Consider the following 15,782-nt stretch of genomic DNA (forward strand, 5'->3'; position numbering starts at 1 on the left):
GCTTATGTAATAGAGGCCTACAGTAAGTCAGTAAGAAGGCAGAAGCTGCTTCTGGTACTTGGACCCTGGTCATGTAGGGCTGGGAGTCAGTAAGATTATGTAATAGGGGCCTACTGTAAGTCAGTAAGGAGGCAGAAGCTGCTTCTGGTACATGGACCCTGGTCATGTAGGGCTGGGAGAGTCAGTAAGATTATGTAATAGGGGCCTACAGTAAGTCAGTAAGGAGGCAGAAGCTGCTTCTGGTACATGGACCCTGGTCATGTAGGGCTGGGAGTCAGTAAGATTCTGTAATAGGGGCCTACAGTAAGTCAGTAAGGAGGCAGAAGCTGCTTCTGGTACATGGACCCTGGTCATGTAGGGCTGGGAGAGTCAGTAAGATTATGTAATAGGGGCCTACAGTAAGTCAGTAAGGAGGCAGAAGCTGCTTCTGGTACATGGACCCTGGTCATGTAGGGCTGGGAGAATCAGTAAGATTGTGTAATAGGGGCCTACAGTAAGTCAGTAAGGAGGCAGAACCTGCTTCTGGTACATGGACCCTGGTCATGTAGGGCTGGGAGAGTCAGTAAGATTATGTAATAGAGGCCTACTGTAAGTCAGTAAGGAGGCAGAAGCTGCTTCTGATACATGGACCCTGGTCATGTAGGGCTGGGAGAGTCAGTAAGATTATGTAATAGAGGCCTACTGTAAGTCAGTAAGGAGGCAGAAGCTGCTTCTGATACATGGACCCTGGTCATGTAGGGCTGGGAGTCAGTAAGATTATGTAATAGGGGCCTACTGTAAGTCAGTAAGGAGGCAGAAGCTGCTTCTGGTACATGGACCCTGGTCATGTAGGGCTGGGAGAGTCAGTAAGATTATGTAATAGGGGCCTACAGTAAGTCAGTAAGGAGGCAGAAGCTGCTTCTGGTACATGGACCCTGGTCATGTAGGGCTGGGAGTCAGTAAGATTCTGTAATAGGGGCCTACAGTAAGTCAGTAAGGAGGCAGAAGCTGCTTCTGGTACATGGACCCTGGTCATGTAGGGCTGGGAGAGTCAGTAAGATTATGTAATAGGGGCCTACAGTAAGTCAGTAAGGAGGCAGAAGCTGCTTCTGGTACATGGACCCTGGTCATGTAGGGCTGGGAGAGTCAGTAAGATTGTGTAATAGGGGCCTACAGTAAGTCAGTAAGGAGGCAGAACCTGCTTCTGGTACATGGACCCTGGTCATGTAGGGCTGGGAGAGTCAGTAAGATTATGTAATAGAGGCCTACTGTAAGTCAGTAAGGAGGCAGATGCTGCTTCTGATACATGGACCCTGGTCATGTAGGGCTGGGAGAGTCAGTAAGATTATGTAATAGAGGCCTACAGTAAGTCAGTAAGGAGGCAGAAGCTGCTTCTGATACATGGACCCTGGTCATGTAGGGCTGGGAGAGTCAGTAAGATTGTGTAATAGGGGCCTACAGTAAGTCAGTAAGGAGGCAGAAGCTGCTTCTGGTACATGGACCCTGGTCATGTAGGGCTGGGAGAGTCAGTAAGATTATGTAATAGGGTGCCTACAGTAAGTCAGTAAGGAGGCAGAAGCTGCTTTTGGTACATGGACCCTGGTCATGTAGGGCTGGGAGAGTCAGTAAGCTTATGTAATAGAGGCCTACAGTAAGTCAGTAAGAAGGCAGAAGCTGCTTCTGGTACTTGGACCCTGGTCATGTAGGGCTGGGAGTCAGTAAGATTATGTAATAGGGGCCTACTGTAAGTCAGTAAGGAGGCAGAAGCTGCTTCTGGTACATGGACCCTGGTCATGTAGGGCTGGGAGAGTCAGTAAGATTATGTAATAGGGGCCTACAGTAAGTCAGTAAGGAGGCAGAAGCTGCTTCTGGTACATGGACCCTGGTCATGTAGGGCTGGGAGTCAGTAAGATTCTGTAATAGGGGCCTACAGTAAGTCAGTAAGGAGGCAGAAGCTGCTTCTGGTACATGGACCCTGGTCATGTAGGGCTGGGAGAGTCAGTAAGATTATGTAATAGGGGCCTACAGTAAGTCAGTAAGGAGGCAGAAGCTGCTTCTGGTACATGGACCCTGGTCATGTAGGGCTGGGAGAGTCAGTAAGATTGTGTAATAGGGGCCTACAGTAAGTCAGTAAGGAGGCAGAACCTGCTTCTGGTACATGGACCCTGGTCATGTAGGGCTGGGAGAGTCAGTAAGATTATGTAATAGAGGCCTACTGTAAGTCAGTAAGGAGGCAGAAGCTGCTTCTGATACATGGACCCTGGTCATGTAGGGCTGGGAGAGTCAGTAAGATTGTGTAATAGGGGCCTACAGTAAGTCAGTAAGGAGGCAGAAGCTGCTTCTGGTACATGGACCCTGGTCGTGTAGGGCTGGGAGAGTCAGTAAGATTGTGTAACAGGGCCTACAGTAAGTCAGTAAGGAGGCAGAAGCTGCTTCTGGAACATGGACCCTGGTCATGTAGGGCTGGGAGAGTCAGTAAGATTCTGTAATAGGGTGCCTACAGTAAGTCAGTAAGGAGGCAGAAGCTGCTTCTGGTACATGGACCCTGGTCATGTAGGGCTGGGAGAGTCAGTAAGATTATGTAATAGGGGCCTACAGTAAGTCAGTAAGGAGGCAGAAGCTGCTTCTGGTACATGGACCCTGGTCATGTAGGGCTGGGAGAGTCAGTAAGATTGTGTAATAGGGGGCCTACAGTAAGTCAGTAAGGAGGCAGAAGCTGCTTATGGTACATGGACCCTGGTCATGTAGGGCTGGGAGAGTCAGTAAGATTATGTAATAGGGGCCTACAGTAAGCCAGTAAGGAGGCAGAAGCTGCTTCTGGTACATGGACCCTGGTCATGTAGGGCTGGGAGAGTCAGTAAGATTATGTAATAAGGTGCCTACAGTAAGGAGGCAGAAGCTGCTTCTGGTACATGGATCCTGGTCATGTAGGGCTGGGAGAGTCAGTAAGATTATGTAATAGGGTGCCTACAGTAAGTCAGTAAGGAGGCAGAAGCTGCTTCTGGTACATGGACCCTGGTCATGTAGGGCTGGGAGAGTCAGTAAGATTATGTAATAGGGGCCTACAGTAAGTCAGTAAGGAGGCAGAAGCTGCTTCTGGTACATGGACCCTGGTCATGTAGGGCTGGGAGAGTCAGTAAGATTGTGTAATAGGGGGCCTACAGTAAGTCAGTAAGGAGGCAGAAGCTGCTTATGGTACATGGACCCTGGTCATGTAGGGCTGGGAGAGTCAGTAAGATTATGTAATAGGGGCCTACAGTAAGCCAGTAAGGAGGCAGAAGCTGCTTCTGGTACATGGACCCTGGTCATGTAGGGCTGGGAGAGTCAGTAAGATTATGTAATAAGGTGCCTACAGTAAGGAGGCAGAAGCTGCTTCTGGTACATGGATCCTGGTCATGTAGGGCTGGGAGAGTCAGTAAGATTATGTAATAGGGTCCTACAGTAAGTCAGTAAGGAGGCAGAAGCTGCTTCTGGTACATGGACCCTGGTCATGTAGGGCTGGGAGAGTCAGTAAGATTGTGTAATAGGGGCCTACAGTAAGTCAGTAAGGAGGCAGAACCTGCTTCTGGTACATGGACCCTGGTCATGTAGGGCTGGGAGAGTCAGTAAGATTATGTAATAGAGGCCTACTGTAAGTCAGTAAGGAGGCAGAAGCTGCTTCTGATACATGGACCCTGGTCATGTAGGGCTGGGAGAGTCAGTAAGATTCTGTAAGTCAGTAAGGATAGCAGATGCTAATTAGCAATCCTTTTTCTAGCGTGCAGGGGGCCGTCCATCGCAAGGCAAGGCCGCCCAGTATGCTGGCCGGCACCTTGCCCCTTGATGAAGCAGAAATTACGATCGCTTCACAATTTCTGCTTCATCTTAGAAATTAGTGAAGCATCTTGCCAGCTTAGCTGTGCCCGCAGGATCCCTACCGCATTCTTCTTGATTGCGATGGCTGCGTGTGATGCCACCGTGATCTCACCCCTGTTTGTCCACCTCCCTTTCTCGCCGCACCACACTTGCAATGCTCCATCTTCTCCCTGGAAATGGAGCATTACCCCCACCCCGTGACCGCCTCTGCCTGATTAACAAGAAGTAATCGCATTGTCTGCAGCCCCCCCATAGAGAATGCAGACGCATGTGCAGGATGGTCGCTGCGCATGCATCCACAACTTTTTCTGAATAATTCCATTTGGATCACACACTGTAGTCCAACCTGAATTAGGCCCAGAGTCACCATCTTACAGGCAGCCGGTGAAGGAAGCAGAGAATGGGTGTTACGTGGCAGGAACGGGCTGGATAGGTAACAGCCTGGCTGCTGCATTCTGTACAAGCTACAACCGGTGCAATTCTATTGCTGGGAGACCCAGGTAGAGGCCATTGCAGTAGTCTATGCGTGATGATACAAGTGCATGTATTACTGTAGGTAGATCTTCTGAGGGAATAAAGTGCTGGAGTCTGGCTATGTTCCTCAGATGAGGATCTGATTGTGGCTGATACCTGGTGTCTAAATGTCACTCCACCATCCAGGACACCAAGATTCTGCACATGATCAGCATTTTGTAACTCTGAACCCCCAAGCGTAAGTCTGGTTGGTAACAAAGCTGAGTTGTAGCCCTGCCCTTTGTTGGTGAGCTTCTATTATATGGACCTGTTTCACCAGGACTGAGTCACAGCCAACTGGCATAACCCACACCTGGAGCTCAGCTAGACAACCATTTAGGATTGGTACTGGGTTCTCAGTACCTGGAGCAAGAGACAGGTCATCGACATAGCAGTGGTAGCATGTATATTGCAAAAAGCATAGGAGATAGGATAAGAACCTTGAAGAACAATGCATGGCACTAAGTAGTATACTCCAGAATACTGAAATGGTTCCTCACCTGAGTGGTCTATTGCATGCAACAAGAGCTGATTTATTTCTCAGAACATGGAACTGGCTTCTCACCTGTGTGACTTCGCTGATGTGTAACAAGTTGTGATTTCCGGATAAAACATTTCCGGCACTCAGAGCAAGAAAATGGCTTCTCACCTGTGTGATTTCGCTGATGTGTAACAAGTTGTGATTTTTGTGCAAAACATTTCCCACATTCAGTGCAAGAAAATGGTTTCTCACCTGTGTGACTTCTCTGATGTATAACAAGATCTGATTTGCATGCAAAACATTTCCCACACTCAGAACATGGAAATGGCCTCTCACCTGTGTGACTTCTCTGATGTATAACAAGTTGTGATTTCCGGATAAAACATTTCCTACACTCAGAGCAAGAAAATGGCTTCTCACCTGTGTGACTTCTGTTATGTCTAACAAGATCTGATTTGAGTGCAAAACATTTCCCACACTCAGAACATGCAAATGACATCTCACCTGTGTGACTTCGCTGATGTGTAACAAGTTGTGATTTCCGGATAAAACATTTCCCGCACTCAGAGCAAGAAAATGGCTTCTCACCTATGTGACTTTTGTTATGTCTAACAAGACCTGATTTGAGTGCAAAACATTTCCCACACTCAGAACATGGAAATGGCCTCTCACCTGTGTGACTTCGCTGATGTATAACAAGTTGTGATTTCCAGGTAAAACATTTTCCACACTCAGAACATGGAAATGGCCTCTCACCTGTGTGTCTTTGCTGATGTGTAATAAGATCTGATTTGAGTGCAAAATATTTCCCACACTCAGAACATGGAAACTGAGATATACCTGTGTGACTTCGCTTATGTGTAATGAGATCTGATTTCCGTGAAAAACATTTTCCACACTCAGAACAAGGAAATGGCCTCTCACCTGTGTGACTTAGCTGATGTCTAACAATATGTGATTTGTATGTAAAACATTTCCCACACTCAGAACATGGAAATGGTTTCTCACCTGCCTTACCTGTATGACGAGTAATAAGCTTTGTGTTCTGTGTAAAACATTTGGCATCTATAGAACATGGAAACACTGTATCTACTGTCAGAGCTGTAACAGATGCACCAATATCAGAGTGATCAGGAGAACATTTCCCAGGATCAGGGGGATCACCTGATAGAGCTGGATGTAAAATTGGGGTAATGGGGTTATCTCCTGGAGAATCCTGTCTACTGTCATTATCTTTTATGTCACAATCCGGGGATAACATTAGATGTCCTACTGAGATATTCCTGCTTGTGTGTCCATCTGCTGGAAATAAAATACATTATGGAAATGTGACATTTTCTGTAACAATATTAATCTTGTAAACAATAGGAGAAGACGACTCTCTGGGACACTTAATTGTAAATGTGTGTGTATAATAAAACATAACTTTTAATGAAGGCTTTATAATATTGTGTCTCAGACTATCATTGTGTCCACCCTCCTGAGAACACTCACAATAACAAATGTAATATTATAATAAGACTTAGATATATCTCTCTCTTGTACTGGTAACTAACCATGAAGTATATATGGAGATATAGTCACTCGCCAAGTCCTATGTCAGCACCAATGTAAAACAATGGATGGGGAACATATCGTATGAATTGGAGATTCTAGATGAACAATAATTTTTCTTACGTCCTAGAGGATGCTGGGGTCCATATTAGTACCATGGGGTGTAGACGGGTCCACCAGGAGCCAATGGCACTTTAAGAGCTTAACAGTGTGGGCTGGCTCCTCCCTCTATGCCCCTCCTACCAGACTCCGGTTAGAAAATGTGTCCAGAGGAGCCGGTCACGACTAGGGGAGCTCCTAGAGCTTCTTTAGTTTTATTGTTTTCTAAGAGTAAGTTAGGCACAGGGAGTCTGCTGGCAACAGCTCCCCTGCTTCGTGGGACTTAGGGGGTAGTGTCCGCACTGCGGGGTCTGAGCCACTATCTCCTGTCAAAGTTGAAAAATATCACGCTACACGTTGCCATATATTCACCCCATGCACTTGCCCGCTGCACGTGCACATTCTCTCCCGTGCGTGCGCATATTCGCAGTTGCGTGACAGCGCCTCCACAGGCGTGCGCTCAGGCGCGTGGTATGTGCATTTATGGTAGAGTTTGTGTGCGTCTGGCGGGCGATTCAATCGTTACATAGTAAATCCAAATAGTATGTTTTATAGATAATGTTCCCCTTAATAATAACTGTAAGTTTGTTTATTGTAACTGGTTGCTGGACAGAGGAATTCCTCTTTGTATGATACGAAGGGTCAGATAGGGTTTGAGCAGTGGTGTTTGGTACCTAACTAAAGAACAATTTATTAGAAACAATCCGGTGCTGGTTAGGTAAAGATTAATCGCTCCTGCGTATAGTTATGTCTATTAGTAGTTTCTGGACATTTACTATATTTGCGGTTCATTATCCATGCGGCGGGAATCCTGAGATTCCCTCCCACCTGAGCAGTTCGATATAGTCACAGCCCACCTGTTCAAACTAACCTATGACCTTTTGTTATGATGCGAGGAGACATTCCTGTGTCCAATGAACAATGAGATTATAGGTCCCTTTGTAGTGTACTGTACGCAGTGTATATAAGAACAGCCAGCCTGGCCAGCTCAGTCTTCTCTCTACAACGGTTTTCATCATTGACTAACCAGGAGCTGGTACCAGGACTGCGCAGCGATCATTCCCCAGTGTGTGTAAGTTATTCTCTGTGACCATTCTTAAATCACTGACCGTATTTTGCCACGTTCTCTCTCTCTCTCATTGTATGTTATTGTTTGCGATTGTGTCGCTATTGTATATTTATGTGTAGTTATTCTGCTTAGATATTGATGTTAGTATGTAGTGTATGAACTGTTAACTGTTTTCCCCTTTTTACATAGCTAGATATTGTTAGTAAAGGTGTTGGAACCTTAGCAAGGTATTGTGTGTTTATTACATTGCAGAGGGTAATCGGAGCGTCTCAATCGCTCAAGCAGCTTTTGTATTAACAAGGTTAAGCAGCGTTATATCACTACAGTATTTTAGTAGTAAGGTTTACAGTACGAACTCAATCATTTAATGTGTTGCATACAAGGTTTACTGAGTATCATCCCGTGAGTGTCTGCGCCGCTCGTGTTCCCCTCGTGGTCACGAGCGTCCGCTACGCTGGTAGCGTAGCATTACGGTAGTCAGCCGCCTATAGCGTGCTCGACACCAAGCGTTAAGCTGTGAGCGAGCGTGTCACATGTGCGTCTCGACCACAGATAAGCGTCTGCTACGCTAAGTGCGTACCCTTACGGTACCCCATACGCCAATTGCGTACTGAGTCTCTTACCAATTTATAGTGTAGGTTATAAGGTAATAAAATCGGCATTATCACTCCGCTGACAGGACACTGAGCTCCTGAGGGCGATGATTGTTAGCCACCCCAGGCGGCCGCTCACTCCAGCAGCATGCCGCCACCCCCTAACAGAGCCAGAAGAATTCCGGTGGAGAGTGAGTCACCGGCACCCCTGACAAGCGCAGAGCTGATGTGAAGATGGTGGAACCAGGGTGGTAGCATGGTTTGGACCGCGCTCCGGAGGCTCAGCGGTACATTGTGCGGCATTGTGAGGGGTGCCCTGAGGCAGCGCCTATGCCCTACACTGGTCACTCTTGTTGTCAGGGACCTCGGTAACGCTGCCAGCACCATTCCTCAGGCCAGTATAAAGAAGGAAAGTGCGGGAAGCAGTGCCATGATCAAGGGGCGGAGCTTCTCAGAGCGGACCCAGCATCTCACCAGCGCCATTTTCCTGCCTGCAGATCCACTACAGTGACGCTAACAGGGAGAGCTGTCCCTCCACGCAACTCCAGCTATCCTGTGCGGTACCGGGGGGTTGTAGAAGGGGGGTGAGGCTGTGAAATGACTGTGGAAAGAAAGAAATCAGGCGTACGCTTGACCATACACAATAAAAATATTATAAATTTAATAAACATATAACACTACGCAAACATAAATTAAAACATACTGGACACATTAAAAATAAATCGTATTCAGCCTGAAACACCTAGTATTGGATTGGCGTGGCTGATATATTCACTATATAAATAAGAAGGCCTCTGGAGTGCATAAAAATTTCAATGACTGGGTATAATTACCGATATAACATACACCAAGCGGAGACTCTCAGTATAGTTCAGTCAGTCTCAATGCTTGGATCCGTTAGTAAGTGATAAAAAATATTACGTCAGTCAAATTGTCACAGTTCCACAGACCGGAGCCACACTCCGCTGCTTATATCCGTGGGAATCTTACCCAATGGTGAAAGGCGCTGTAAGAGCAGCTGGCCAGCAGATGGTGAGTGCGATCTCACTACTTAATGCTGCATGTAGCTGCTGGATCCAGTCCCCTGGTCAGTCAGATGGGTGAATCTACCCGCAGATGGTAAGCGGCGGGTGACAGTGCAAGCTGCCGCTATTTCGGCTGCTGATGTCCAGAGACTGATCCGATGTTAGTGCAATTACTCGGTGCAGGATATCTGTGTTTTATGCTGCAGAGGACGCTTCTTCTCCAGAAGAGTCCATTTCCTGTACCCAGGAATGTAATGTTTTGTCTCAGATTCCTGTTACTGAGCCAGAATGGCTAGCTTCTATTAAGGTACTGCTCTCTGAGATCTCTACCAGGGTAGCCCATACTGAGACTGAAACTCAGGTTTTAAAGCAGATGGCAGGGTGGTCAGGTTCCATTCCTATCCCTTAGAATACCCCTAGCGTGTACCCTCAGAAACGTGCACTTGCCCAGATTACGCAGGATGACACGGATACCGACTCTGACACGGCGGACGGTGATGGGGATGTGCTGAGGGGGGCAGCATCCCTTGCAAAGGGTTTGCAGATGATGATTGAGGCCATTAGAGATGTGTTACACATTACTGAGACACCACCTGTGCAGGTTGAGGAGGCTTCACAGACAATATGAAAGCCTCAAAAATAAGGTAAAATATACCCAAAGGTATTCGGGCGCTGTGATAACCTTCCCTGCGTCCAAAGAATGAAATGCTATATTTGTTAAATCCTGGAAAGACCCGGAGAAAAAATTCCAGATTCCCAAAAGTATTCTGGTTGCTTTTCCCTTCCCTGAAGAGGATAGGAAAAGTTGGGAGGCCCCGCCCATAGTTGACTCGTCTGTCTCCAGGCTATCAAAAAAGGTGGTTTTACCGGTCCCACGTTCTACTGCATTAAAAGAACTGGCTGATCGTAAGATTGACACTACGCTCAAATCCATATACACTGCGTCAAGGGTGGCGTTAAGGCCTACTATTGCCTGTGCATGGATCTCTAAAGCTATAGTAAAGTGGTCAGGCACGGTACTAGAGGGCTTAGATACAATGGATAGGAGTGACATTGAATTGTTTTTACGCAACATTCAGGATTCTGCGGGGTTCATGGTGGAATCCATGAAGGATCTGGGTATGCTGAATGCAAGGATATCTTCCATGTCTGTCTCAGCTCGCAGGGGAGTCTGGCTATGCCAATGGTCTGCCAACGTGGAATCCAGGAGAAGTGTGGAGAACCTACCCTACACAGGTCAGGCTATGTTTGGGGAAGCTCTAGATGCATGGATTTCCACAGCAACCGTGGGTAAGTCACATTTTATTCCCTCAGCTCCACCTTCTACGAAGAAACCCTTCTCTTCATCTGCTTCGCAGTCCTTTCGGGCCGCTAAGACAAAGAAGTCCAAGCCTTCTACCACCTTGTTCAGGGGACGTCGTGCAGAATCCAAAAAACCTGCACCTGCAGGTTCCCAGGACCAGAAGCCTGCTTCTGGTACCTCAAAATCCTCAGCATGACGGTGGACCACACAGCCTTGAGGACGGTCAGGTGGGAGCAATATTCAGACGTTTCAGCCACGTCTGGGTGTCGTCCAGCCTAGATCCCTGGGTACAGGATATTGTGTCCCAGGGGTACAGACTGGAGTTTCATAATCTCCCGCCTCACCGATTCTTCAAATCAGGCTTGCCAGCTTTACTGACAGACAAGAGCTATCCTACAGGAAGCCATCCAAAAATTGGAAACGTCAGAGATCATTGTTCCAGTTCCACCTCATCAGCAAAACAAGGGTTACTAGTCTAACCTTTTTGTGGTACCAAAGCCGGATGGTTCGGTCAGGCCAATTTTGAACTTGAAATCGTTAAACCCTTATCTAAGGGTATTCAAATTCAAAATGGAGTCTCTGAGGGCGGTGATCTCAGGTCTGGAGGAGAGGGAGTTTCAGGTTTCCCTGGATATCAAGGATGCGTACCTCCACATTCCCATTTGGTCGCATCATCAGGCTTATCTCAGGTTTGCACTGTTAGATAATCACTATCAGTTTCAAGCACTGCCATTCGGTCTCTCCACGGCACCGAGGGTCTTCACCAAGGTGATGGCAGACATGATGGTTCTCCTCCGCAGACAGGGGGTGAACATAATTCCATATCTGGACGATCTGCTGATAAAGGCATCGTCCAGGGAGAAGTTGTTACAGTCCATTGCTCTCTCGACTCATCTGCTCAGGGAGCACGGTTGGATCCTGAACCTTCCAAAGTCACATTTGGAGCCGACAAGGAGACTGTCTTTCCTGGGGATGATCCTCGACACGGAGGTGCAGAGGGTGTTTCTGCCAGTGGAGAAAGTTTTGGTGATACAGACAATTGTCTGGGATGTCTTGAAGCCTGCATTCACCTTCTGGGGAAGATGGTTGCCTCTTACGAGGCTCTGCAGTACGGAAGATTTCATGCTCGGTCTTTTCAGCTGGATCTACTAGACCAGCGGTCAGGATCTCACCTACACATGCACCAGAGGATACATCTGTCGCGGAAAGCAAGAATTTCACTCCTCTGGTGGCTGCAACTGCCTCACCTTCTGGAGGGCCGCGGGTTCGGGATTCAGAACTGGATCCTTGTAACCACGGATGCAAGTCTCAGAGGTTGGAGAGCAGTCACCCAAGGGGAAACCTTCCAAGGAAGGTGGTCAAGTCAGGAATCCCTTCTTCTAATAAACATCCTGGAGCTAAGAGCCATGTACAACGGTCTTCTTCAAGCAGCACACCTTCTGCAAGATCAGGCCATTTAGGTGCAGTCGGAAAATGTAACGACAGTGGCCTAAATCAACCAACATGGCGGAACGAAGAGCAGAGCGGCAATGTCAGAGGTGACAAAAATCCTCCTCTGGGCAAAAAGGCACGCAGTGGCAATGTCAGCAATCTTCATTCCGGGTGTGGACAACTGGGAAGCGGGCTTCCTCAACAGGCACGATCTCCATCCAGGAGAGTGGGGGCAACACCCAGAGGTGTTCGCAGAAGTGACAAGTCTTTGGGGTGTACCTCAAATAGACATGATGGCCTCCTCAACAAGAAGCTTCGGAGGTACTGCCTCAACAAGAAGCTTCGGAGGTACTGTTCCAGGTCGAGAGACCCACAAGCAGTGGTGGTGCATGCCTTGGTAACACCGTGGGTGTTCAAGTCAGTGTATGTGTTCCCTCCACTTCCACTCATTCCAAGAATTCTAAAGCTTGTAAAAAGAACCGGACTGGCCACAGAGGGCTTGGTACACAGATCTGCTGTATCTACTACTGGAAGATCCAAGGCCTCTTCTGTTACGTTCTCTGTACTAGGAACCCAGGAGATAGGGTGGCAGCAGAAAAGTTCCAAGTACAGATGCGTGAAGCTGCGACAGAACTGGTGTACGCAGCAATACCCAACAGGAAACCCTGACTCCATTGTCCCTCCCTAGTGGTCGGTTAACGCCTGCGAGACTATGGTTTTTTGGGCCCACGGCAGCCCAAACTCCGATGCCCCCGGTCTTAGTTGGTGACAAGGCGTTAACCAAGACAGAGAGAGAACAAGGGGAAAACTAACTAAGACAGACACAAAAGCGAAAGGGGAAACCACAGAAAATAATAAACTAATTTATGTGCGGCGCGGCTGCCTAGAAAAAAAACGTAACCAAAGTAACGATGCCCAAATGCCAAATACGAATCCGTCGTAGTTCGGCAAGGACAACAGTGGCGGAACCTCCGCAGAAAACACAATGGCAAGATGATAATAATACGGCTTCAACTGTAAGGTGCGGCAGAGTCGCTACTCACGACACCACGGAAGGTGCGCGCAGAAAATGACAAGAACCCCAAGGCTTCGGACACCAGACCACTGCCGTGGCTCATAACAGTACCCCTCCCTTGAGTTGGGGTCAAAGGTCCCGATAATTCAGGTTTTCCAAACAAAAGGGATACATAAAAAAAAACCTGACACACTGGTATAAACAGACAATGACAAGAAAACAGAAACAAGCTGTGGCAACAGCTTGTAACAGTGCCCCCCCTCCTCTCCCGACGGTGGCCACTGGACACAAGACAATCATTTATATTTAAACAACAAGGCAAGAGTCAGCAATTATTTATTTTTCTTCTTTTTTCTACATGGTTCTTGAGGTCTGACCAAGGTAATTCCCCAAACATTGTCTGAACTGATGGTACCTTCCAGCAAAGCTGGGTTCAGTCCCGAGATTGGTTTTCTAACCTTGGGGGCTGAACTTTCAGAAGAACTACTGCTAGAAGAAGATAGAAAAGCACATCCTGCAGTCAAAACAATATGCTGAGATTTTTGTGCCGAGTTTATAGTATTCGGTGGACTCTCAGCAGATAAGACGGGTAACTTAGAGGAACCTGAACCAATTTCTTTGGAACCATATTTCTTAATAACTGCATCACTAAATGCTCGGGCATCCTGAAGAATGGGATCTTCAGTTTTAATTAAGTTGGACGCCCATTCAAAAGGCTCCCCTCTAAAGGAATATATCAGATAGAGCACAAAGTTCTCTGTAGTGATGCCCAAAAATGGTATAGACAGCATAATGGTGAAGTAGTGTTTGGTGAGTGCAAGAAATTGGACTAAGTCCCCATCAAAGACTATAGATGTTGAGATATCAAAAGATTCAGGATCCGATTCATTTCCATCTGACTGACTGGAGTGCATTGCTGGGACCAGGTCACTACTGACCTTACTCGAGGCTGTGGCCTTTGGGACCCTCTTTGGGGCAGTGGCCTTCGGGACCCCCTCTGGGGCAGTGGCCTTCGGGACCCCTTCTGGGGTCAGCACCTCTGTCTTTCTTGCTGAGACCGGACCATCGGACTCCCTCTCTGGGACCGGACCATCGGACTCCCTCTCTGGGACCGGACCATCGGACTCCCTCTCTGGGACCGGACCATCGGACTCCCTCTCTGGGACCGGACCATCGGACTCCCTCTCTGGGACCGGACCATCGGACTCCCTCTCTGGGTCAATAATTATCAAGACTTCTCCCAAGGTTATGGCCTCCGGGACTTTTGCTGAAGCAATGACCTTCAGAACCTCCACTAAAGCTATGCCTCTTGAGTCCTTTCCTGGGGAAGCAACCTCTAGAACCCCTCCTGGAGCTGTGCCTCTGGAGACTCCACCTGGGGACACTGCTTCAAAGATTCCTTCTGGGGTTGTGCTTCTCGAGTTCCATTCTGGAGCTATGGCTTTAGATACCCTTTCAGGGGTTGTGCCTTTCAAGTCCCTACCTGGGGTAACAGCTTCTGAGACCCCTTCTGGGATTGACACTTGAACCGTTATATCCGATGCCCCTCTTGGACCCTGAGCATCGGGCACTGCTCCAGGACCCTGAGCATCGGGCACCGCACCAGGACCCTGAGATTCCACTACTGGGGTTTGCAACTCTGATTTAACAGGAAAGTCCAGAGATGAGAGAAACGTTCTCCTTTGATTCCTGAATCTATAATGAGGCTCCCTAGCCTAAGGACCCCAATTATAGGACAGAGTGTTTTTTAGTGTGGGTTTCGTGACAAGTACCTCTGCCACAGTAGATACAGGAGTAGATCTTGAATCGTGACTCAACTTGGCCAGAGGGCAGGACTTGGTGCCACATTTTGGCTTGCGCAACTCACAAGTCTGCAGATAGTAGCCTAAACCCTCACAATATAGGCATAAATTCAAAGTTTCTGTGACAGTGATGCTCCTCCTCCGAGAGCCTGGGCCGCAGGAAACTTTTATACCTTTTCTCTCCAACCAAATATGAGGATTCTCTTGTCACAATATTGTGAGCAAGAGTCTCTTTAGAGATATATGAGCGCTCAACAAATTCGGGTAGGATAAGCAAAATTTTGGTCAGAAGGTTTTGCAGTTGCTTTAACGATTGCTGCAAAACTTCCAGCCGCTCAGGTTTCAAGGACTGAAAGCAGAGTTCAGGGCTGAGAGAGCTGCCTGCAGGGCTTGCATAGTTGGAACAGAAGGATTTCAGGCTAGACAGACAAGACTGGACTAGACACGGCTGGACTAGATTCTGAACTAGACAAGACAAGGCTGGACTGGATTCTGAACTAGACAAGACAAGGCTGGACTGGATTCTGAACTAGACAAGACAAGGCTGGACTGGATTCTGAACAAGACAAGACTGGACTGGATTCTGAACTAGACAAAGCTGGACTGGATTCTGAACTAGACAAGGCTGGACTGGATTCTGAACTAGACAAGACAAGGCTGGACTGGATTCTGAACTAGACAAGGCTGGACTGGATTATGAACTAGAATAGACAAGGCTGGACTGGATTCTGAACTAGACAAGACAAGGCTGGACTGGATTCTGAACTAGATAAGACAAGGCTGGACTGGATTCAACCAAAACAGAAAACTACTCTGTTTAGTTTTGTTTTTTGTTGTATGGCTGGTGATACGGTTACGTTCTCTGTACTTGGAATCCAGGAGATAGGGTGGTAGCAGAAGAGTTCCAAGTACAGATGCATGAAGCTGTGACAAAACTGGGGTACGCAGCAATATCTAACAGAAAACCCTGACTCCGTTGTCCCTCCCTAGTTTCTTGGGCCCACGGCAGCCGCGTTTGAATGGGCGGATTAGGTCTGCCCGAACTCCGATGCCCCCGATCTTA

At 47.7% G+C, this 15,782-nt stretch overlaps 1 protein-coding gene across 1 annotated transcript in view; it reads right to left on the reverse strand.

Annotated features, from left to right (window-relative positions):
- Positions 1 to 394: 394 nt before the first annotated feature.
- LOC134984315 (zinc finger protein 605-like) overlaps positions 395 to 15,782 on the reverse strand; it is a 124,251-nt gene continuing 108,863 nt past the window's right edge. The window contains exon 7 of the mRNA XM_063949928.1: positions 395 to 5,584. Coding sequence (XP_063805998.1) covers positions 4,881 to 5,584 — 704 coding nt within the window. The 3' untranslated portion in view covers positions 395 to 4,880. The remainder of the gene's footprint in view (positions 5,585 to 15,782) is intronic.

The sequence above is a fragment of the Pseudophryne corroboree genome (assembly GCF_028390025.1).
Source record: "Pseudophryne corroboree isolate aPseCor3 chromosome 3 unlocalized genomic scaffold, aPseCor3.hap2 SUPER_3_unloc_49, whole genome shotgun sequence".
In the NCBI taxonomy this organism is placed as follows: domain Eukaryota; kingdom Metazoa; phylum Chordata; class Amphibia; order Anura; family Myobatrachidae; genus Pseudophryne; species Pseudophryne corroboree.